The sequence below is a fragment of the Onychostruthus taczanowskii genome, unplaced genomic scaffold, assembly GCF_017590055.1.
Source record: "Onychostruthus taczanowskii isolate IOZ18803 unplaced genomic scaffold, ASM1759005v1 scaffold5, whole genome shotgun sequence".
NCBI lineage: Eukaryota > Metazoa > Chordata > Aves > Passeriformes > Passeridae > Onychostruthus > Onychostruthus taczanowskii.
Genome location: NW_024502568.1, coordinates 2135599 through 2157819, shown reverse-complemented (window position 1 = coordinate 2157819; position 22221 = coordinate 2135599). Strand labels below are relative to the sequence as shown.

At 43.4% G+C, this 22221-nt stretch overlaps 1 protein-coding gene across 6 annotated transcripts in view; it reads right to left on the bottom strand.

Annotated features, from left to right (window-relative positions):
• Positions 1-11122: 11122 nt before the first annotated feature.
• CUNH10orf71 (chromosome unknown C10orf71 homolog) overlaps positions 11123-22221 on the bottom strand; it is a 47588-nt gene continuing 36489 nt past the window's right edge. For all 6 annotated transcript variants that reach the window (XM_041415681.1, XM_041415682.1, XM_041415678.1 and 3 more), the window contains 2 exons: positions 21997-22174; positions 11123-20288 (listed from right to left, as the gene is read on the bottom strand). In XM_041415681.1, the coding sequence (XP_041271615.1) occupies positions 15505-20112 (4608 nt within the window). In that variant the 5' untranslated portion in view covers positions 20113-20288; positions 21997-22174 and the 3' untranslated portion in view covers positions 11123-15504. The remainder of the gene's footprint in view (positions 20289-21996; positions 22175-22221) is intronic.

Below are 22221 nucleotides of genomic sequence, written 5' to 3'. Positions count from 1 at the left end.
ACTAATTATTAGATTAGTATCTAATAATTAAGATTAGTATCTAATTAGTGTCTAATTAGTTTGGGAACAGTGCAAAGGAGAAATTGATGCCTTAGTAAATTTAGTCTTATCTCTCACCCAAACCTCCCCAAAGCCAAGCAGAGTTAGATCTGAAGAGCAGTCATTTTAATCTCACTTTTTTTTTTCCCATGGGAACTGCATGTGAAGATTTAAACTTAGTGACATGGAGTTGAATTTTCCATGTGCCGTTTGCAGATTCCTTAGAATCTTGGACACTTCCACAGGTGTCCCTGCAGAACAGGCTGAAACCACTTTTCTGAGATTTTGTTCAAGTAAAATGGATGCTAGTGGAAGGATTTCTTTCACCTCTGATCCTGCACATTGTTCTGTGGACCTCCTGAAACACGCTGAGCCTTTACACACAGTTTGTTTGGCTGTTCACAGGATCCAGGTTTGGGGATGTGCTTGGAAAGGCATTCCTGAGTAAGGCTGGCCGCAGAATTTTGTTTCCTCTATGTAAGTGACTTCAGCCCATGAATTTTACAGAACCTGGGACGTCTCGGGGCTCACAGGACATCTCATACCACCCGGTGCACACCCTCCGTTCCATGAGGCATGGCTTGGTGTCAGCACCCACTCAAAGGGTGGGAGCCCTGGTGAAGTGGGGTCACTTGGCAGCACCCAGCACCATCCCTGTGGAGGAGCCAAGGGTACCAGGCACCCCCAGGGTGGAGTTTGTGTCTTCTGGGCACAAGCCAGCAGAGAGGGCATTGCTGAGTCTGTCCTTCACTCAGAGAACAAAAAAAAAAGTCAGGCAGGGCCCACATCCATCAAATGGAGTAATTTTATTTTCCTTCTGCCACATATTGTGTTTATTTTGGGGATTCTTCACCGTCCTAATGCAGGGAGGGGAACATACAGTAGCCTGTGGTCTGCTTTTGTACTTCATCTTCAGGAGCTGCTCTGCTGAACTGTGGGTGGAGGTGGCTTCTCTGGCTGCAAGTTATGGTTTAATTTAACAACAGCAACAACCCTTTTCTTCCACCAAAATAAAAGAGATTGCTGTGTGCTTGGTTGTGGGGTGTGGTTGAAGGAGAGAGAATCACTGTTTTCTTAGTGATATTCCCAATCACAATTTTTTTTCTCCCTCCTAAAAAAAGACTAAAAAAATATTCCAGTCCAAAGAGGCAGGCCCAACTTTGTTCCAACATAATTACCTTGCATTCAGTTGAACTTCAGCCCTTCTGTACACTAACTCTTCAATCTAATAGTTTGATTAAACTCGTATTTCCTCCAGAAAGGTACATAAATAAGTGAATTGTTGAGCAAATTAAGAATACTTAACAGCATTGCATCTGAAAAGTAGTTACGCTGATTAAATTTTCTGTCCTTGAGGATTTTCAGGAAATTACTTTTGATCGTCAATAACACAATTAAGTAAACTACACGCACATTAGCATGAATAATTGATAAGAAATTATGTATTACCACGAAGCACTGATTTAATAATTCATGATGCGACACTCTAGTGACTGTGCAAAACTGGATAACATCGACAAGTCTGCCTGATGTTGCTGGAAATGCTGCAAATACAAACAAGTCCACAGTTTTGTTGTACAATAAAGGAAAGTATCTGATGCATGCTGTAGTTTCTGTTTGTTTAATACTTGAATAAATTTAGAAAGAAGACCCTGAAAAGCTTCTGTACTGTTTTCATTTGGATCAATTTCTCTGTGCAAGCACCTTTCACATTGATGACTGGCCAGTTCTGCTCAGACCACAGTAATGTTGCAGAGTGAGGGGGGTTCTCCCATGCACAGCTTGAACCTGCTGTGTGTCTCAGAACTTGCAAAATTAGGGGGCTCAAAGCTTTACAAAGCCTTCTGGTAAGGAGCAAAACAGCATTAGACCCCCTTAAGCCTGAGCACTTCAGTGTCTGATGTGTCTGTGATTATAATTCAGCAGGATTTTGTGAATGGTTGCTCTAGCCAAAAATGAGACTGATTTGTGTGTTTTGAGTGTACACAATGCTGTGTTAAACCCTAGACCAATTTTCTCACAATTCTTGCAGTTTGCCGAGGGAGGCAGATGAATATTCATGTTCTTCTCAGCATATTGGAGCAACCAGGGCATGGTGAGCCACCTCTTCCGCTAAGCCTTTGATCTGAGACCTGGCTGCTGGGGGCAGTGCATCCCAAGAGAGCTTGCTTGAAGTCAATCAGCAATAGCACAAGGGCAAGAGCAAAACTCCAGAGATCTGTGTCTCAGTCATGCTTGTTTCCAGCCACCAGACCCTGCTCCCTTCCAGATGGACTGCCCACTGCAGATGAGCCACCTGCCTGCTTTCTGGGCTGTCATATATCAGGGCTATGCCACTTAAACCACTCTAATGGCCATTTCAGTAGCTCTGATTAAGTCTGGCATTTAAAAGTTTATAACTCTGCTATAAAAAGTCACTCAGGCTGAACCCCAGCTTGAGAGGCCCAAGCCCAAGGGGATGATTTACATGAGAGCTATTCCAAAACTAGCCTGTATGGTATATTTTTGGTTGTGTGAAGGAAATTTGGAAGCTGAAGCTTTAAGGGATGGATGTAAGAGAAATATATTTTGTTTGACAGCTCACTGCATTGTCACTGGATCCTATGAAATAATTTTCTCAGAATTTCTGTACTAGCATGAGCCATACATAGCATGGATGGTTACCGTGACAAGTTTCTTGCTTGGGTTTGGCAAGGGTCTCCTGTCCTGGGCTCCTTTCTCAAGAAATCACAGACACCCACAATGCCCAGGCTCCCCCTCATGCCCTACCTTCCCTGCATCCTCACTCATGGCTCTGTGGAAAGCCCATGGTCCTGCCTCCAGCCCTGGTGCTGACTCTGACTCTCCACTTGTGCCACTACAGTTCCTGCTGCTCCAGGGCCCAGCCTGGCACTGGGGAGGTTTTTGGCAGGGCCATCCAGGAGCCCGCACTCAGGACAAGTGTGGGGTGACCATAACACCTTGGGCTGGGTGTTGTTAATGGGCATTGCTGCAAAGTGCCACACCATGGGGCTTCTTTATAAGGCTGCCTGCCATTCTCTCAGCTCTCCATGCTTGTTACCTCTTACACGTCTAATTAAGTCTCCTTATGCCTATGTACATTATATCAGGAAATGTGGAGCTGTGTTTTCACTTTTGCTCATTTATGCTTTAGGCTAGTCCTTCCTACACTGCATGCTGGATAGTAATGAGATTGTTGGTCTAATTGGCTCTTTATTAGGAGTATTATTTACAACAATGCTGAAGGCCATGTGCATGCAGATCTTGGTTTACCATTAAACTTTTCCCTCTTGCAGTCAGTGCCCTCCTCTCTGTTCCCCACAGACTGTTGCCCTTGGTGAATCTGGGATGACCTCTCCACTTCCCAGAGGAGTCCCCTATGCCAGGTCACGGCCAGGGCTAAAAGCCTGCTGGCAGGGCTGTGTCTCTGGAAGTCTGCACGTCTGCTGTGCTCTCAGGCTTTCTGCTTCCCTGCAGCAGAAAAAGCCAGCGCAGTGTGGGAGGAAGTCATTTGCTGCTGGGTGGACCACAAGGGAGCAGGGGATGGAGATGAAATGCTTGTGGTGTGCTGCTGTGGCACATTCTCCCTCTAAAAGAGCTCTGCTCGATAAAGATGCTGTTGTGCTTGGCTGGCGGTGCGGTGGGAGCAGTGTGTGAAGCAGGGGAAGTCAGATGCCCTGGACTGATACCCGAGCCTTGAGGACATAACTCAGACCTCTCCACTGAAGAGTTTGACACCCCTCTCCGAGATCACAGTGCGGCCTGAGGGTGGGGGGGTTGCACCACCACAATACCATAAATAAAAGTGTAATGGAGTACAATAAACAATGCTTTATTCTTTCCAGTTAAAAACTTCCTTTGCAGTGTAGTAAAATATTGACTTTGGGTGGCCATATTATCACAAAATAAGATCTTTTCCTGATAACTACCAAAGAAGCATTTAACAGTCCTGGCTTGTGAAAATGTGAATTTCATTGGCCTGTAGCACATCTAGCCTTAGTTGAAAGTGATGTGTTGACAATATTTTATAATCCAACCACAGTGACTTTGTTGTCTGCCCAAAGTTTTCTGTCACAAGTAGGTGCTGATCTGCTGTTTCACAAGTCTGAGCATCATATTTTGGAGTTGTGAGACATTTCTTGTGGTAAACAGTAATAGTTAAATCTCACCAGGATTTAAAATATTGGCTTGCATAATTCTTCTAGTATTTAATTTCAATGGCTTATTCCGTAGTCAATGTTTTTTCAAAGTAACATCCATAATATGAAACAGAGAAGGCAAAAAACACCACCGCTTGCGTCATTTTACCAAGAAGAGTTTTCACATGCAGAGTGAAAAGGAAGCTTCTAGAACTCTGTTCTGATGGGCCCAGAAGTTACTGAAGCTGCTTCTGGTCTCAGACAGTGCAGCTACATAACTCTACAGTGTCCTGGAGCACCTGAGATTGCGACAGCTGTTTGTACAGGGAAAATATCCACTCCTCTGGGCTGGTTTAATGGCAGGGTGGCTGTCACTATCGTGCTTTCTAAGTCCCAGCACAAGCCAAAGTACTGTCACATGTTGTACTGTTAATGTTGTATACAGGTGGACATCTGCAATGTGTCATCCTTCATGACTTATTTACCCATCTTCTGCCCTAACAATGGCCTGAACACACTCTGAGAAGTGCCTTCAGCCCAGTCTGGGAGATCTCTGACACTGTGCTAGGGAAATGCACCCTGAGAGCAGCCATCAGAAGGCAGGCCAGACACAGCCAGCCTGAGACACTGCTCCTTGGGACTGGTCAAGGCCAGGAGAAAACTTCATTTTTAATTAAACTGTGTTTGCTTTGTCAGCCAAACCGGTTTACCTTTCAGTTCTTCTGTTTCAGAATTCTTTTTTATTAAACTCCAGCATTCAGTATTGGCCCTAGAGACTAACACTTGCTATAGTGGCAAATTTATTAGGGCTCCCCTAGGCACAAATAGGCCAAGTTTTTTATTATGTGCACACAGCTTCTTTACACCCTCACTGTACATGAGGCAATGTGTTAAATAAGATCCAAAGCCCATTAAATGAAGAAGCCTATCTCTGCAAAGAAGACTCCCCAGGAACCTAAACTCTGCCTGTTATATCCCAGCTGGCTCACACTCGCTCCATCGTGCTGGCTGAAGCCATCAGGTTTTGGCAGATGCTTGAGAACCAAGATGCTGGTGTGATCACCAGCCTTGGCAGAGCAAGGGATAGGAGCATCCCTGGGAGTTGTTGCTTTTTATTAGAAATATTTCTGTAGCAGCGCACAAGAAATTGGCTGCTGGCAGGAAAGGAAGATGTACAGGAGAAAAGAGCTGATCCTATTTCTCCTCTGAACCATTACTTTAGAGTTAAACCCAGCTGGGACTGAGCCAGAGGTTCTCCAGGGAGGATTTGACAATCACCATCCAGCAAGGGTCAGAAAGGAAGTTTCAAAATCACTCTCAGAAAGCCAAATACTTGAATACTTCTCCTGTGGGTCTGAACCTGGGAGGAATCCAGATTGATGCTGCTGCTTATTCAGATAAATAACACAGACAACAAGCAGCCAGACATCCTGTGTGTGTGTGTGTGTGTGTGTGTGAGCACACACATTCAAACCACAGCTTCCTCTCTCTTTTGGTGGAGTTGCCCTCCACCGGGCTCAGGAGCAGGTGAGTCAGCTTCATGCACCCCACAGAGCCCTTTCTCTGTCAGTGAAGCTCAGGACTCACCGCACATGGTTTCATCCCCACCTCCACTATGAGGCTGTGGATGGGGCTCACAACCTGGCTCCAAGCTGGAAGGACAGGAAGGGGGAGAATTTCTTGCTCAGTAGTTTTTTACTAGCGGACCCTTTGCACTGAGAAGCCAACCTGAGCCCTGTAGTACTCTGTGCAGACATTCTGAAGGGAGATATTTCTTGCTTAGAGGTCCCCTCTTTTAGTAATTGAATGTGTCTCCACAGCCTGAGAGATGACTTGTCCCTTCACTGACGGCTCACAAGACACCTGGGACCCCTCAGTGTCACCCTGCTTCTCAATGCCACACTGGGTTGTCTGCATCACATCATCACAGAGATGAGCAGCCGTACAGCTACTGATGCAAGTGGTACTGTTTGTCCCACAAAGGGGTCACTAGGTCTTGGCTGAAATTCTCTTTTGAAGTAGCTGGTTGGTTGGATTAATTTTTTTTTCTTTTTTTTTTTTTTGTAATAATGTCATAGGTCTGCTGCTCTGTACGAATATCAAGTGTCTACAGAGCTGTTGAGGTTGAGAAGCCTCTTGTCTACAGGAAACTCTGAAAATCTTCAAATTCCTAGCCAGTTCAGATGAAATCAAACTTTTAAGAAAATAATCCACTGAGTTAAGAGCTATGCTTTTTCACCAGCTCAATGAATCACATACATATTACAATTTAGTGACACTAGTACTCTTCTGTTGTTCAATTCACAGTTTCCCAGACACTGGAAAGCAGGAGAGGAGGGAATAAATTACAGTCTTTGTTATTAATTAGATTTTAGAACTACATTACTGAGCAGAAAATTACCAGGGTACTGGAAACACCTTATTCCTGCTGCCATTGCGTGGGAAGGCAATTCAACCTTGATTCCATTCTCTCTGTCTCTGGGACTTACATGTGCCCAACCAAAACAGCTCCTGCATGTAAAGGTGGAGATATTTGGCCCACACTTTAACAAGGCCCTTAGCACCTGCCACAAGGGAGAATTGCATTGCCCAGATGGTACTTCTGTAAATGATGACATCGTTTAAGCACGTTGCTTTCACTGCATCCTTTCCCCCTGCCCTCTCTCAGGGGCCTTCTCTCTTCCTGAGCTCAGCTCCTCACATTTCTATCAGCAGGAGGGAACATTTTGGGCTTGCTACAGGCAGATTGGGAAATACTTGTGCTGGCAGAGCTGGCAATAAGCAGCAAGGAGCAAAAAGTCTTCTAAAGAGCTCAGCATGTTATGGAGGATGATGTCTGTGTGTGCTCTGTTAGCTAACAGCATGTACTCACCAATGTGAGCATTAATTTGGGGGAATTAGGAATGAGTGAGGGTTTAGTTTGATTCAGGCTGGATTAAGGATTAGCCATAATAACAACCACACAAATTGGGATCGTGGGGTTTTATCTGTGGTCTCTGAGCATCACAGGCTTCCTCCTGCTCAGCCCAATCATATGCGACCATGCTGACAATGCTGTTCCAGCAAATGCCTGCAGTACAGATGCAGTCACACATATAAACCCTTTGTTTTACCCCCAGCTCAGCTTTATTTACAGGATGAAGGATATTTACCTGCTGAAGGAGCCCTTCAAGTGCAGTGTGAATGTGCCATTGCCCTTACGTTAGTGCCACTCTCACAACCACTGGAAGATTTCCAAGGACCAGGCTGTTGTTTGGGATTTTCAGACGAGAAACATAAAAATTGACAAGTGTAAGCCACGTGGTTGGTGTCCTGCTGAGCCTGATCAGATAACCTCTCAGTACACCCCAGGGAGGCAGATATTGCACACCATTAAACATGCCTCGGACGCCCAGAAGGATATAAATCTACAAGCAGGTTCCTGTCCCGCTGGAGAACGCAGTCAGCCCGCAGCCAGAGCAGCCCCCTGCGGCGTTAATAGAAGATTGCGGGCGTGGAGCTGGTCACACGGCAGCTGTACCCAGAGCCACCGACAGTCCAGCGCAAGAGGGAGCTCCGCTGTGGCTCATGGTGACAGCCGGAGCATCAGAGACTGTTCCCCTCACATAGCCATTTTGGTGACGGTAACATCTCTTCTTCATTCCAAAATGCGGAAAAAAAACCCCCTAAAACCACTACCAACAGCAAAACAAACCAACCAACCAACTAAAACCCCCAAACACTGGGAAAAAAGGGCAAATCAGTATTCAGCTCAACAAACTCCAAAGAAATAAACCAAAAAACGTTTTGTGATATTTGAAACCCTTTTCTTTACCTTCAAATTCATAATACATGTTTTTAAATTAATGATTTCTTTTAAAAATACTTTCAGTTTAAAAGAAAGGGAAGAGGACTGTTTACTTAGATATCCATGTAAGCAAAGCAGGGCTTCTCAATAATTTTTGAGTCAATTTCCCATCTAAGAAGACAGCAGATGAAAAAAAGTTAACACTCCAAATATTTAGGTTTTTTTCAGTGCTGCTAAAACAGCTTCTTTTTCAGCAAAGAAGGTGTTTTATTGAAAAATTCCTGCTAAGGTGCAGGCATGTGATTTGGCTGTATCAGTAGTTTTTTGGTCCAGTACTCCAGGTGGTATTTAATCCTGCCTGGTTTATGTTAGGGCTCATCTGGTTGCTAAGGAAGGGAGTTTATGGCAGCAGGATCAGTGCTAGGGCCAGTTCTGCTGCTGGGCTGATCCCGTTGCCAGGAGGAGTGTTTGTGTCTGGGGCTGATAATGCAGGGGGTTCAGGAAGGGAACACAGTAAGCAGAAGGGCATTTCCATCCCCCTTTGCAGTCCCACCTGGCCCCAGACTCACCAGCTGCACCACCTTTAGCAAGAGGGAACAATGTGTGGGTGAGGACCCTGCCTCCAGCAGAGAGATGGAGGTGTGGGGGCACACAGGTCCAGCCCTAGTCCTGGCATGAATGTGAAAAGAAGCAAACATTCATCTCCCTGGAGTAGTGGAACATGGAAATCCCAGGGGAAAATGGAGTTCCCTTGTGAAGCTGCAAGTAATGGGATGTGCACAGACAAGTGGGAGCTGGAAAGGACATTGAGGGCACTGTTTAGACCATGTACTTCAGAAGGACATGAAGGCTGTATCCATAAGTTTATAGAGACATGTAGACATACCTAGATGCATCTCTACACAGGTATGGGTGTACTATCGACAATAACATTGTGTAAAGTGATAGGAAATTCTGTTTTCACTCTTTTTCTAACTTCTCCTTTTAGAAATTTCAAATAGCATGGACGATTTTGGCATGGAATAATTCTGGAATGTTTTCACTCACATTGCTTGGGAAGCGATGCAGTCTCAGGGCACCTGTTCCAGGCTGTCAGTGCTCACCAGCAGAAACTGATTCTGCCAACAGACTTTCAGGAATCTCAGGGCAAGCAAAGAGAGCTTCTCTTGGACCGGATCCAGTTCTCATCCCTTGCAGCTTATCAGTGTTAGGAATAGAAAGATCAGTGTTTATCTCAGACTCTCTCATCTCTGCCCTGTCAAAGTAAGAATGGTCCTGAAGAAGGCCACCTTAGCTCACCTGAAATGTTTCATGTTGATGACATCACTGACAATGCTGGCACAGCAATAATTCCATTTTTGTGTGCTCTGAATGCTGCCATTCCCCATGCCAGCTTCAAGCAAGCAAAAGGACAGTTGTGATAAGATGAGGCTCTGAATGCCAGGGGGCAGGAGTGTGAACACACCGGGGAGCTCCATGACAAGGAAGTCCAAGCCAGCACAGGGAAGAATCTGCCTCTCAGGCACCTTCCTTTGAGAAGCACTGGCTTTGCAAAGTGCAGCTCCAGCTTTGAACATTTTTTTGCTTTTTGCTGGAGTTCCACTTTTTTCCATTGCTAGAAGGGTTTCAAAGATTGTCCCTGCTTCTCACAGAGTCTTCCCTTCTCTCCTTCTTTCAAAATACCCCAGGCCTCAATTTATTCAGTATGGACTTGGACACAGGAAAGTGCTTATCTTTTACCACTGCAAGCTGCTTCCCCCAAGGCTTGAGTTAAGTCTGCTTTTATAAAAACACAGAGCTTTAGTCAGTTGGGACAGAAATGATTTCTCTTCTGCACTATTGGAATGCTGCTTTCTAAGTACGTTCAATAGCATATTAGAAACAAGTCTCTAATTGGCCATATAGTACCAAAGATCTGACTGTCTAATGTGAGAAATCAACATCATGAAAACTTTGAGAATATCAAAAAGAAACAAGGGAAGACCACAGGTCATTTTCAACCATTCCCTATCCATTTAAACCCCATAATTACAACATTATATTTAGTATCAGGGGACAGTGTTAAATGTGAGATCATCATAAGACCAGAATAATCATCCTAAACACAAAATAAATTAATCACTGACCTCTGCTGTTATCATGAGGATTTCACAAAAAACCCCAAACATATTGAAATCCAATTTACTCAAGTGTTCCTTGTTCTTTATATTCTATAAGGCTCTGAAGCAGAGTTTCTTTAATAAAAATGACTGATGTACACCAGTTGCTCCAAATTACACATTTGTATGTATTCACTAGAGCCCGTGTAACCCATCATGTGCAATATCACCAGCTTCTGATGCTGTTTTTCAGTGAGAGAAGGGATCAAACTTAGAGTTTTTATTTATACAGAAATGAAACAGAGCATATCCCCCAAATACAGATGCGCAAACCTGTCAGTTTCTGGTAAAAACTTATGTGTTTCTGGTAAAAACATAACCAGCCAACTATTCTCTTTATGGCCTGTTATATTCATATTACAGTAGCACTTCCACTGTCAGCAAGGGTTTCTTGGCTACTCAAGAATTGAGGCAGAGCAGACCTAAATAAAACTGCCAGTCTGGACAAGGTCTAAGCCAAAATCACTCTGAGAAGAGTCTCCACTGTGTTTTATAACACAACATACAATAGGAGAAAATAAGGAGAAATGTGAAAAAAAGACAAGTTACACACCTGGTAACTTCCCCCAGGTGGATGGGACACAGGGAGTACCAAAGCCCTGATGTCCTCTGGGTGGTGGCAAGAAGATGATCATCTCCCAGTGCTTTTGGACTGGGTGCTGGCACCATATCTCCATGGTCCTCTGGCCAGACAGAACACTGCCCTTACATAACTGGGAGGGTGGGAATGATGAATGATGGCAGGAGTCGTGGGCCAAAAGTGCTTCTGCTCAGTGTCCTGCTCCCTCTTTTTAGGAAGAGGAGGAAGAGGGATGAAGCCTTGCATCCAGTCATCTCCTAGATCTTTTAATTGTATACCACAAACACACACACACACACACACACACACACACACACACACACGCACTTCCTTGTTCTCAACTTTCTCTGCCAGCACAACTGGACATAGAATTACAATGACACATAATTGCAATGAAAAAGCTAGCTAGAAGTCATTCCAGTATTATAAAACAAGTCCCATTTATTTTGTTTAATAAATAATTACTTATTTGCAAATACAGTTGCATTGGTGGAACATATATCTTCTTGGATAGATGACTTAGGAAGGCACTGAACTCCCAAGGAGGAACTGACAACAATCCATTCATGTAGGCCATTTCACTTAAACTAAACTCTCTAAAACAAATCCAGCATTTTCCACAAGGAAATTCAAACCCCTGGGACAGAGCCATGGCTGTGGGAAGGCAGTCCAAGTCTGCCATGTGACAGCTGGACTGTTGGCATTGCAGTCACCCCACAAGCAGAAGGAGATTCAGAGGGAGGCAGTTCTGGCCCTAGAACCAAAGACTAGCTAAGTCAGGTTTGGCCTCAGTCACACCTGCCAAGGAAGAATCTCCACTGTAAAGGAGCCTCAGGCCACCAAGAAATGCAGCATGCACAAAGGCTGCGTGCAGGAGAAGGAAATAGTGGAAGCAATGGCCCCTGTTCCCTTCAGCCTGCTGTGCTCCCGAGCATACCAAGAGCCTGCTGTGTTCTTCAGTCCTAACCACAGTCTGCTGGCAAGGCAGAATTTGGCTTGGCTTGCCTCAACACCTCTTTCACCTACATCTTAGCGTCACTGTCACAAAACATTGCTTTCCTACAACTGCTTCCAGGACTATTGCACGTTTCCCATAGCACCCCTCCCCCCCAAAAAGGGTCAATTTACAGCTCTCCTTCTGCCTAGTACTGACCTCTTTTCAGAGGTGTTTCCCACAGCAGCAATGGAAAACATCCCCTCAACAAACACAAACACAACAGGCAAGGAACTTAAAGTATTTGCTATTTGAAAAAGTGTCATTTGTCTTCCTTTAACACACAAACATTTTGTGTTCACCATCACAGACATTACTGCTTTCTTATACTGATGTGCAAATGGCAGTTTTACAGGTATATTACATATATATATAGGGTTGTTTACATGGATGCATGGGTACGTTTGTTCACACACATTCACACAGCCCAGCAAGAAGTTGGCCAGCAGCATGGGCTCAGCTGGTTTGCAGATGGGTTTCTGCTCAATACCAGACTGGGACCTGCAGCAATACCTTTCTAATATCATTCATGCCTTGTGGCAAAGTGCAGAAAGCTTTGGATACAAGACAAAATCCACTTTCTTATCTACTCTCGAAACTCCCCTGTTTGTTTTCATTAAGGTTGGAAAAGACCTCTAAAATCATTGTGACCAACAGTTAACTTAACACCAAGTGTTCACCACACCTTTTGAACACTTCCAAGGATGGTGATTCCACTACTTCCCTGGGCAGCTTATTCCAGTGACTGAACACCCTTACAGTGAAGAAATGTTTCCTAATGTCCAATCTAAACCTCCATGGAAATTATCTCTCAGGTAATTTCACCAGGTGCTGTCACTTGTTATCTTGGAGAAGACCCTCACCTTGCTACAAAAATTTACCTACAAATTCTCCAGGTCAAAACCCCCTCTGGGAGCTGTTGAGAGACACAGTCCACTGTGAATGCAGCTTCCTGAAGCTAGCAGAAAGGGCTGGTAGAAATGAAGAAGTCCTACTTGAAATGTATTTGGTATACAAGTTAGGACTGGCTCCTCTTTAAATGCCCATGTTTCAGTTCACCTTAAAGCAGAGGGAAAAATACACCCTGCTTTCCTCACATACCTGGAAGCAGTATAATGGAGCATCCCGTTCTCCACAATAAGGGTTTTAGGAGACCCTTGACAAAAGGGTTCAGAAGTGTGAATGTCTACAAAACAAATGACAGTTAAAGAAATAAAAGGGACTTTTAAAAATACAGGTATACATTTTTGTCATCAACTTACCATTAATTTTTTAATCTGTGCACAGATACTTCATATCCATAGTCTTCCCTTGGAAAGGAAGCTTTTATCCTGTCCTCTGAGAGCCTACTTCTTGACTTGTGGCCGTTAAGGGCATTAAAATTTGTAATACCACACACCCACACAAAAAAAAAAGAGAAGGCTTGTGCATTCTGATAGGCTTTAAGATTTCATAGGTTTTGTCTAAATGCACCATGGAAAGCTCTAATGGATCTATTTATCTATATTTTAACACGTGGATGAGATGCTCTCTATATTGGATAGATATTATGCTATTTAGAGTGACAGCACCAGAGAAGTGCAACATGAATAGCACCAAAGATTTACAAAATCTTGGTGACTTAAAAAAAATATATATAGTAAGAGCCACTTCCTTTAATTTTACAACTGGAAAAGGAATTCTTGTTCTTGAAACACTCTTGATTTTCAGGTTTTATTTTTAAAAAACTTTCTTTCAAAATGAGCCCTTTCTCAGGGGAGACTGCATTTGCCGTGTTCCAAGTCAAGGTTCATTTAAATTTTAATGTTTTCAGAACAGGATCACAGGATAATTCAGGCTGCAAAAGATCTCAGGAGATCTCCATGTGAGCCTCCTGGTCAAAGAGGGTCAGCTCTGAAGACACCCCAGGTTGTTCAGAGCTTTATTCAGTCAGGTGTTGAAAACTTTCCGGGATGGAAAACTGAACAATAAATGTTTATTCAAATATGGGCATTTGGCTGAACATGGTTAAACTCAAACATACCAGTACAAGCTTCTTCATTTCCAACCCACACCTCTGCTGCAATCAAACCTACCAAATCACAAAATGCGTAACAGGTGAAATCAACCACAGAAAATCATTAAAGGCTAAATCCAAACCCCACTGTGATCAGTGAAGTGATGCCCTTAGTGTTTGCCTAAGAGAAATGTCTCAGTAAGAGGAACTAATGAAAGGAACTGTCTGGTGGGACCAGAACAGGCTGTGAACACACATCCCCTGTCAGGGATGGAGGAAGGCTGAGAGCTGAATTCAGGTTAGGGAAGGAGAACCATATAGTGGGGCTATGTCCCAAGAGAGGCTTCAGTCCTGGGAAATTTTCTGAAGGAAAACTCTGTCATAAATAATAACACTGGGAGAGTGGAGCAGTGCCTGTGTTCTGTCTCCACATTGTATTCATTAAAAAAATGCCTGATTCATCCCTTTCTTTTTGGGAAATCAAGAGCTGCTTCACTGAAAAAAATCCTGTGAAAATTGCCCAAGATGTGAATCAGGCTGAAATTCACTGGCATAATTCTTCCTTAGAGTTTCTGCACTTCAGTAACTGGGGAACACAGTATGAAAATGAGACAGAAAAACGAAGTGAATAATCCAAATACAGATATTTACAAGCAGGTACAATACATTCAATTTTTCCATCTTTTCACCTAGGTTTCCTCATTAACTATGATGATGAAAAAGAGCTTATGCAAGGATGAGTGACATTTTCATACAGATTTTCAGAAAAGTGATAATTCAAAGAAGTACTTTTCTAGAAATTAATACTTTGGATGTTCTGAATATGTTGTTTGTTTGTTTGTATTAAATCACAGAATTCACAAGATCAAACTTAGATACATTTTTCAGCTTTTAAAAGTTAGTTCCATGTTTCAGTGGGAGCCTGAAAACAAAACAAAACACATTTCAATTACAATAGCTAAGAACTTCTTGTCCTAACAAACAATTAAATACTGTTGTGGGATTTCATTCAACCTCGCTCCTCAACAAAATATTTCAGGCCAAGTATCAAGATAACCTGAAGTTTTAAGTTGCATTAAAAATAAACCCTGACTCTGGGGGAACCTATTTGGATGTTATCAAGAAATGTAAGAATTCAGCAGCATGTTAGTGTGCACTGCAGGAGTATATGGGAAATCTAGAGCAACTGCAACTGTATTCTGATTGTTGAAAAGGGTTTTTTTTGACATGGCTGTTGTATCATGCATCCAGCATACAATCGTCTTATCAATGACATCAGGGCAATCAAAGTGTGCAAAAAAATGGATCTTACACATATGGCATATTTGTAGCCACAGACTTTCTACCTGTCAACATAGTTCAAAGGCAGTGAGTGAGGAAAGTTCAGTAGATGCAGCGTCAGTTCTAGGTCTCATAGGATGGTCTCATAGGTTTTATTTAGTGCATTGTATCATGCAACATATCTGGGCAATAGGACACTTGCTTTGGCTATCCCAGCCTTCTTAATGACAAAGCAGCAGCAGCAGCAGCAGCAAGCAGTGGCTTTACATTGTCAAATGTATTTGTCTAGCTGGCATTGCCCCTTCATCTCACTGATAATTTGGTGCTTACCCAATCTCTCTTTTCTTCAGAGTGGTCATTACCTTGCATCTTTCAACACATACAGCTTTCTTTTCCTTTCCCACCCAAACCACAATGAGATTCAGACAAAGTGTTGTACAAATATCAAATCTGCATGTGCTTTTTGTGTGCATGTGTCTGTCCAAACAGTTCTTTAAAACACTAAAGCAACTTTCTGTTGCTTCAGTTCTCAAGATACTCCTTCAGCAGCAAAATCATCTAAATTGGTGAGGGTGACAATGCTAGTATTTTGGGTTGGGCTCACATCCTTTCCTAAGTGAACCTGAGTTTCTCCAGCATCGTGATGGTAGGAGTAGGAGGCTGATTCAGTGTCAGGCTGAGTGTCCATAGACTCAGTGTATCTGTAGTCCTGCTGGCCATCTTCAGGTAGTTCAGGCGGTTCTGGTGCAGCAGGCACTGACCAGGCAGGTTCAGAGAGCTGAGAGGGGGATTTCAGCACAGCTACCGAAGAGGCTGGTAAAGGCAGCACTCTAGGGTAGGAGGCATAGGGAGAATTCTTCATTTCTGAAGAGGTGAACTGGTGTAAGTTCTGTTCCAAGGAAGGGACTGAGACTTGAATATATTTGCCCGTTTCTGGGTCATAAAATGTCTTTACATTAACTTCAGCTGGTAAATCAACTACGTAATATTGGCCGGAGTCAGGGTCCTGGAGAAGTTTCCGCTGGGTTGAAGAGGGTGAGGAGCTTGCTGCTGGTGCAAGTCTAGATTTCCCAGGAGTGGTTTCTGTGGGAGTAAATGTTGAGTGAAGGGGAGGATGAAGGGGAGAATATGCTAAGTGTGAAGCAGATACTGTTGTCTCTCCAGAATGAGTAGGTTTTCTCCCTACAGCATCTGCATGCTCAGTCTGGTGGTTTTTCTGCTGCTCTTGCACTTTTTTCCTCTTGTTTGCCAGCTTTTTGGCCCGACGCAGAGCCTTTTCTGTTTTTGGTGGCACAGTGGGTGGCTTGCCTGCTGGTCTCCCACCAAGTCCCCTGGGCTCCAGTCTCCCATCTTCCCCTGTGACATCCAAAAGTAGATTCCTCTGTGCCGAATTGATTATCTCTTCCGCAGGCATATATGCTTGCCTCTCTAGTGCCACGTTCAACAAGGCAGGATTTGTAACATCCTCTGTCTCTCTAAGGCCAGAAACAGCTGGTTTTTCTGACAATGAACTGGTAGCAAGTGAGTGCATTGTGCTTCCTGATCTGGGGCTTGTAACAGCAGAACATGAAAGATTGTCTAACAAAGGTGCACCTTCTGTATGCAGGATATCCTCCAAAGTGTCATTGGATACAGAAGAACATGTGTGGTCCTCTAATATGGAGCCAGTCACAGGGGAAATTGTCTGCCTGGTGATTATCTTTTTTGCACAAGAGCCCCCTTTGCGGTTAGATAAATGATGATTCTTAAAGTAATTTGTCTTTCTTTCTGAGGAATAGCTGGGGTTGTTTTGTGCTTGGTCATTTTCCAGTCCTATAATTGGCTGTGCTAAGCTGTGTCTTGCTTTTATGGGTATCTTTTTACTTCTACAGATGCTTTCCTCATCCATTTTCCCAAATTTATTTAACAACACACAAATCTTTTCATCTTCTTCCGTCAGTTTTCCAAATGAAAAGCTCTCTGTATTTTCCAGAAGACTGGGATCCAGTGTTACTGAAGTAGATCCAGGCTCACTGGTTTCTTTTTCTCTGTCAGCTGCTCCATCCCTCACGTTCTGCTGCCCTCTGTGTCTTGATGCCCACCAGCCAGCCTCCTGGGAGTGCAACATGTTTTGGTGCTGCTTGCTGTAAACTGCTGGGGACATAAACTTACGTTCCATTTCCTTATAACTGCTGCTCACTGTATCATCCAGGGAAAATGACCGGAGTAGGGGCAGCTTGACGGCCCTTATTACCTGAGGTGACCTGAATGTATTATCTTTAATCATAAACAGACTGGGTTTGGTTGAGCTTGAAGATGATGGTGTTTGTGGCTCCTCAGACCTGGAGATGGATATGTCTCTTATACTGTCAGATGCAGAATTTGTGCTGTTGGCCTCTTCCCTTTTCTCTCTCCCTAGTTTCTCTTTCATCAAGCTCCTCTGTTCATTCCCAGTAACACTTCCCTCCCTCTTCTCTGCTGCATCAGTACCAGGGCTGATACAAGCACAATATTGCAGTTCATCTTCCCCAACCTCTTTCCCTCTCTCCTTGTGTCTTTTCTTACTTTCTGAACCCGTTTCACTGTCAGTCCTCTGGCTTTCTTGGAGGCACGTCTGCTCCATCAGGGGCACTGGCAGAAATGGCTCTTCCTGAAGTGGCTGCTCCACTGTGGAGACAAAGGATTGCTCTGAGGAACTAGTGCTTCTTTTGCCTCGTGCTTCATGGCCAGGTACCACAATGTTGGTTTGGGTGCCACTGTAAGGCTCATCTTCTTCTGGTGAGAGTTGATTTAGGAGTGTTTTGAAGGCAAAATTTTCATTCTGAATAGCAGCTTGTCTTTCATTTTCCTCACCCTGCACATTGTGATTTTGCATGGGCTGCCCAGCGGTTTTATCTACATTGTCTCTACTGAATGGTCTCTGTGCTGTACACTGCTGATGTTTTCCTAAGTCAAGTTCATTTGATTCATGTCTGAAAGAAGAGAAATTTTCATTATCCCCTGTGTTTTTAACCAGATCTTGGTGTTTTGAATTGTCTTGCTTCATGCTGTCTCCAGTTTGGTAAAATGGAAGGTCTTCTGTTGTTTGGGGTGAACTCAGATAATTGCCTGTGAAGTGTCCAGTTTTATTGTCATTTTCATGAACACTGCTAGACAATACATAAGCTATATCACTCAATTCATCTTTCTCTGTAATATTTTTCTCACTTTTGTCATGAGAAATTGAGAACGAGGCATCCATTTTTGTACTCTCCTGCATATTTTCCCTTGTTTTATTTTTCTCCTCCAAGGCCCTTAACAGGGGAGAAGGGGTATAAATGCTTTTAACACGTTTGCGCACATCCTTTAAGTTAAATAACAGACTCGATGCTGTCAACCTGCAACTATCCCAAGACCTGTAATCCTCTAAAGTGCTCTCCTCATTGTCTCTTGAGGCTGTGCTCTGTGTGGGAGGAGGTGTCAGTGGGATCAGCTCCTTTTCAGCAGTGTCCACCTCCTGTTTCGGTGGTATGACAGGTGTTAGGAGTTCGGTGATGTTGAAAGAGGGACTGACGGACCCAGGGGAGTTTGCCTGTTTAGCCAGAGGAGTCACATGCAGACCAGGGTCAGCACTAGTTGCCTTTTCAGACAGTGAAGTCCTGTGGCTGTCTGTGACCTTCTCCTTTGCAGCCTGTCTCTTCCCTGATGCCCTTTCTGTAGCCCTCTGTCTCCTCCAGGGTGGACAGGTATTGCCCAGCTGGGGGCTGTGGGATTCCTCCTCAGTTAAGGTGTCCTGGGGTTTTGGAGGAGGTGGACTGGGTGTCTCAAACCTGAGTGAGGGTGAAACTGTCCTGTAGGACACAGACTGGGGTGACACAGAGGCTTGGGACAAGGCAGTGGGGGAAAGTCGAGCTGGCACTGGGGGTGGTGGCACAGGAGGGGCTTCAGGGCTGGGGGGTGTTGGGGGATGGCTGGGCCAGGCTGGGGGTGGGAGAGGAAGCGCTGGTGGGGCAGGGGGTGGCCGAGGGGGACCCTGGTGTACATGATTCCTAGGGGGAGGAGTGGGAGGGAAAGCAACAGGAAATGTGGTTTCTGAAGGGAAAGGACCCTGAGGTACAACTCGGAGAGAGAAAGAAGCTTCTTGTAGAGTTGGCTTCATCTGAAAATCTTTCTCTTTCTTCTTAGCAACAGTGGTCATGGCAGGTGACAATTTATGTCCACCTGTGTGGGATCCTTTAACAAATGGTGATTCTTCCCGGTATGCAAGACCCTCCTTTTCCATTTTTATGTCAATGAATTCCTCCTTTTCTGTCATTTTTTTATGATGAACATTCCATGATTCAAAAGCACTATTCTCACTGTGAAGAAAACTACCTTTTTTTGCTGGCTCACTAACTTTCAAGTTTCTGTTTTTTAAAGCCTTCTTAGAAGAATGGGAAAAATTTGACTTGGCGACTTTTGACATCTCAATCAGCACAGGATAATAACCATCAGAGTCCCCATAACTCAGGTCTATTTTATTAGGTCTTCTCTGTGGCTCATGTTTGCCACTGAGGCAGTGCCTACCTTGACTAGCCTCAGAAAATTCAGAAGGTTCCTTGTGGATGCTTAAAATGTCTGTATCATCCCAGGAAGCAGTATCATTGCCATGATTTATTTTGTATTTTTGAAAGTTATTCTTAATGGGCTGCTTATTTGTTATCAGAGAACTTCCTGACCCTTGGTCTGCAGTTTTATCAAATGTCTTAATCAATGAGGACACTTTTGAAACGTGCTTATTGCTTCTTGGACCAGGGACTGGCAAGCTCAATTTCCTTTCCATGGCAAAGGTGTTGTTTTTAGCAAACATCTTCTCCTCTGACGCACACTTAGGTAACTGCTGGAATGTAGAAGCCCATAGTGTATGTTCATTGTTTTTTGCTGTTAACTTGTCACATACATTGCTTTTCTTGATGTCATGGTTTAACGTCCCTGAGTGAATTTTAGCAGACAACTGGAGGGCAAAATCAGGTGAAATGGAAAGTTCTGGTTCATTGTAAGGGTCTTCAAGTTCTGCTACACACAAACTTTTGAAAGCCCGAGCCGTGAGGCTGCTCACTTCTCTGTCTGCATCATCCAGGAGACTCCCAATACTTGAGGAATCACTGTGTCCTTCTGTATGTTTCTTATTTCCCTGCATTGTTCATGAAAGTCATGGGTGAAGTATCCAAAGGATTAGTGTCAGATGTTGAGTAGGCAGATGACTTTGTGAGGCAGATCCAGCTGCTTGCAATTCACAAGCACAAAGCCATTCTTCCAGATGGTGCTGCTGTGCATTGACTCATCTTACAAAATAGCTGAAGGAAACTTTCTTCTCTGCAAAGCCAAAAAATATAAATTACCATTTTTCTATATTAACACCATTAGACAGAGAGCATTTTGCAGATGTATCAGTCACTGACTAATTTTGTGATGCTAGCAACACAATGAACAACATAAAAACACAGTTATTTTGATGAAGTCAAGCCACTCATGGTAGATATTTTAATTTCCAGAAAGAGCCATTAAAAAAGGTGTTTTCACCTCATATTTTTACTTGAGCTCTTAAACAAGGACACAAGAAAAAAATTTCAAGCACTTCCCTTTCCATACCTCCAACCATAAACACTTCCAATTGCTGTGCATCCATTTAGAAAAGAAGGTTAGCCATTTTTGGCAGGGAAGAATTAGCAACAAAAGTTGCTTTAAAAAAGTTGTCACTGAGTACATCTTTGCACGCTAAGTCCAAAATGAAAAAAAAGTTGATAAAACTTAATTGTCACAGCTTTGTCATGATAATTGCCATGAACACAACCCTTGTTTGAGAAAACAGGGTGGCACTACATGTAAAAAGGATTACTGTGCATGTTCCAGACAAATAGTGCTAGAGTACAATTTAGCCACCCACAGCAGGATACAGTTGGGTTGTGTTGGTCTGTTGGACTGAAGAGGCTGCTAACATCAGCTTAGCCAGCAGAAGGCAGGAGTGCCTCGGGGACTGTAGCAGACCCTCTACAGTAGCACAGGGAACATTTGATTTCAGTTCCAGCGCTGCTGACAGATAAAGGTAACCCATTCAACACAAGACACCACAGACTGATTATGACACACAGTCAGGGCCCACAGTACTGAGGTTTTTGTGTATCTCCTGTCTGAACACAGGACGGGGGAATCTTTTAATTGAACAAGTAAAAGCAAAATAGATCATTTGGCTTGAAATCTCTATACTAAAACTCTTCACAGTTTCTCTGTAAATTCTTTAGATGGTTATTCTCACATTAGAGGACTTGAGCAGAGTTTTGACTAACTGCAGGGAGACTCAATTTAAAAGCATACTTTAGAACTGGCTAAAACTCTTTAACTAAAGTCTGGTCGGTATCTCCATCTCCTCCTTACAATGGCATTATGAACTTGTGATGAGCTGAAACACCACAGTTCACATCTATAGTGGCTTCTATACAAGTAGAAGATCATCTCAAGCTTGAATCCACTGATTCAGCTTGTAGAACTGAACAATGAAATTCAGATCTAGATTCCAGCCTCTCCAGGTGTCCAAATCCCTGATTCCACCTTGGTCCATCTCAGTGAAACTCTTGGAAAGGACCTATTTTTTCTCTATGATGAACCAGTGCTGGTCCAAGTATCAAAGGTAAGAGGAACTGAGTTCAATCAGCTAAATTACTCTGGCTCAGTTGTTTCTTCAAATGAAAACACTCCTCACCTTCCTTTTCTATTTAAAAGAATCTCAGCCAACCTATTTTTAGACTCCAAGTTTCATAGTGAATTTAGATCCTGTCCTTCCAGCCATGCAATTCCAATGACTTATGCTCAACTACAATAGATTTACACCAGAAATAAAATGAGCCTAACAGAGCTTCTCCATCTTACTTTGTACAAAGATTTTTAAAACATGAGTTTCACTCCGCTCACAGACATACATCTTTGTGCATAATGCAGCAAGAAAAAAGAGAAGACAAATGAAAGGCCATCCTACTCCTGGTTTTGATTCTTAACTGTTATATAAATGAGAAATACAAGTACATACCTGCCTTATAATTTTGCTTCTTGTTTTTAGAACTCACTCTCATACTTGTATTTGGCTTCTTTTCTGACCATCTTTAGTGAGGAGGTAGAAATAGTCCAGTGATGTATATTCTACAGAAGTAGTGTCCCAGGCTATTGGCGTTTCTGGCCTTCAGCATTTTTTTGATCCTAAGTGAACCCTGCAATTTGAAAACAAAGGTTTTTGTTTGCATGATCTGAAGATTGT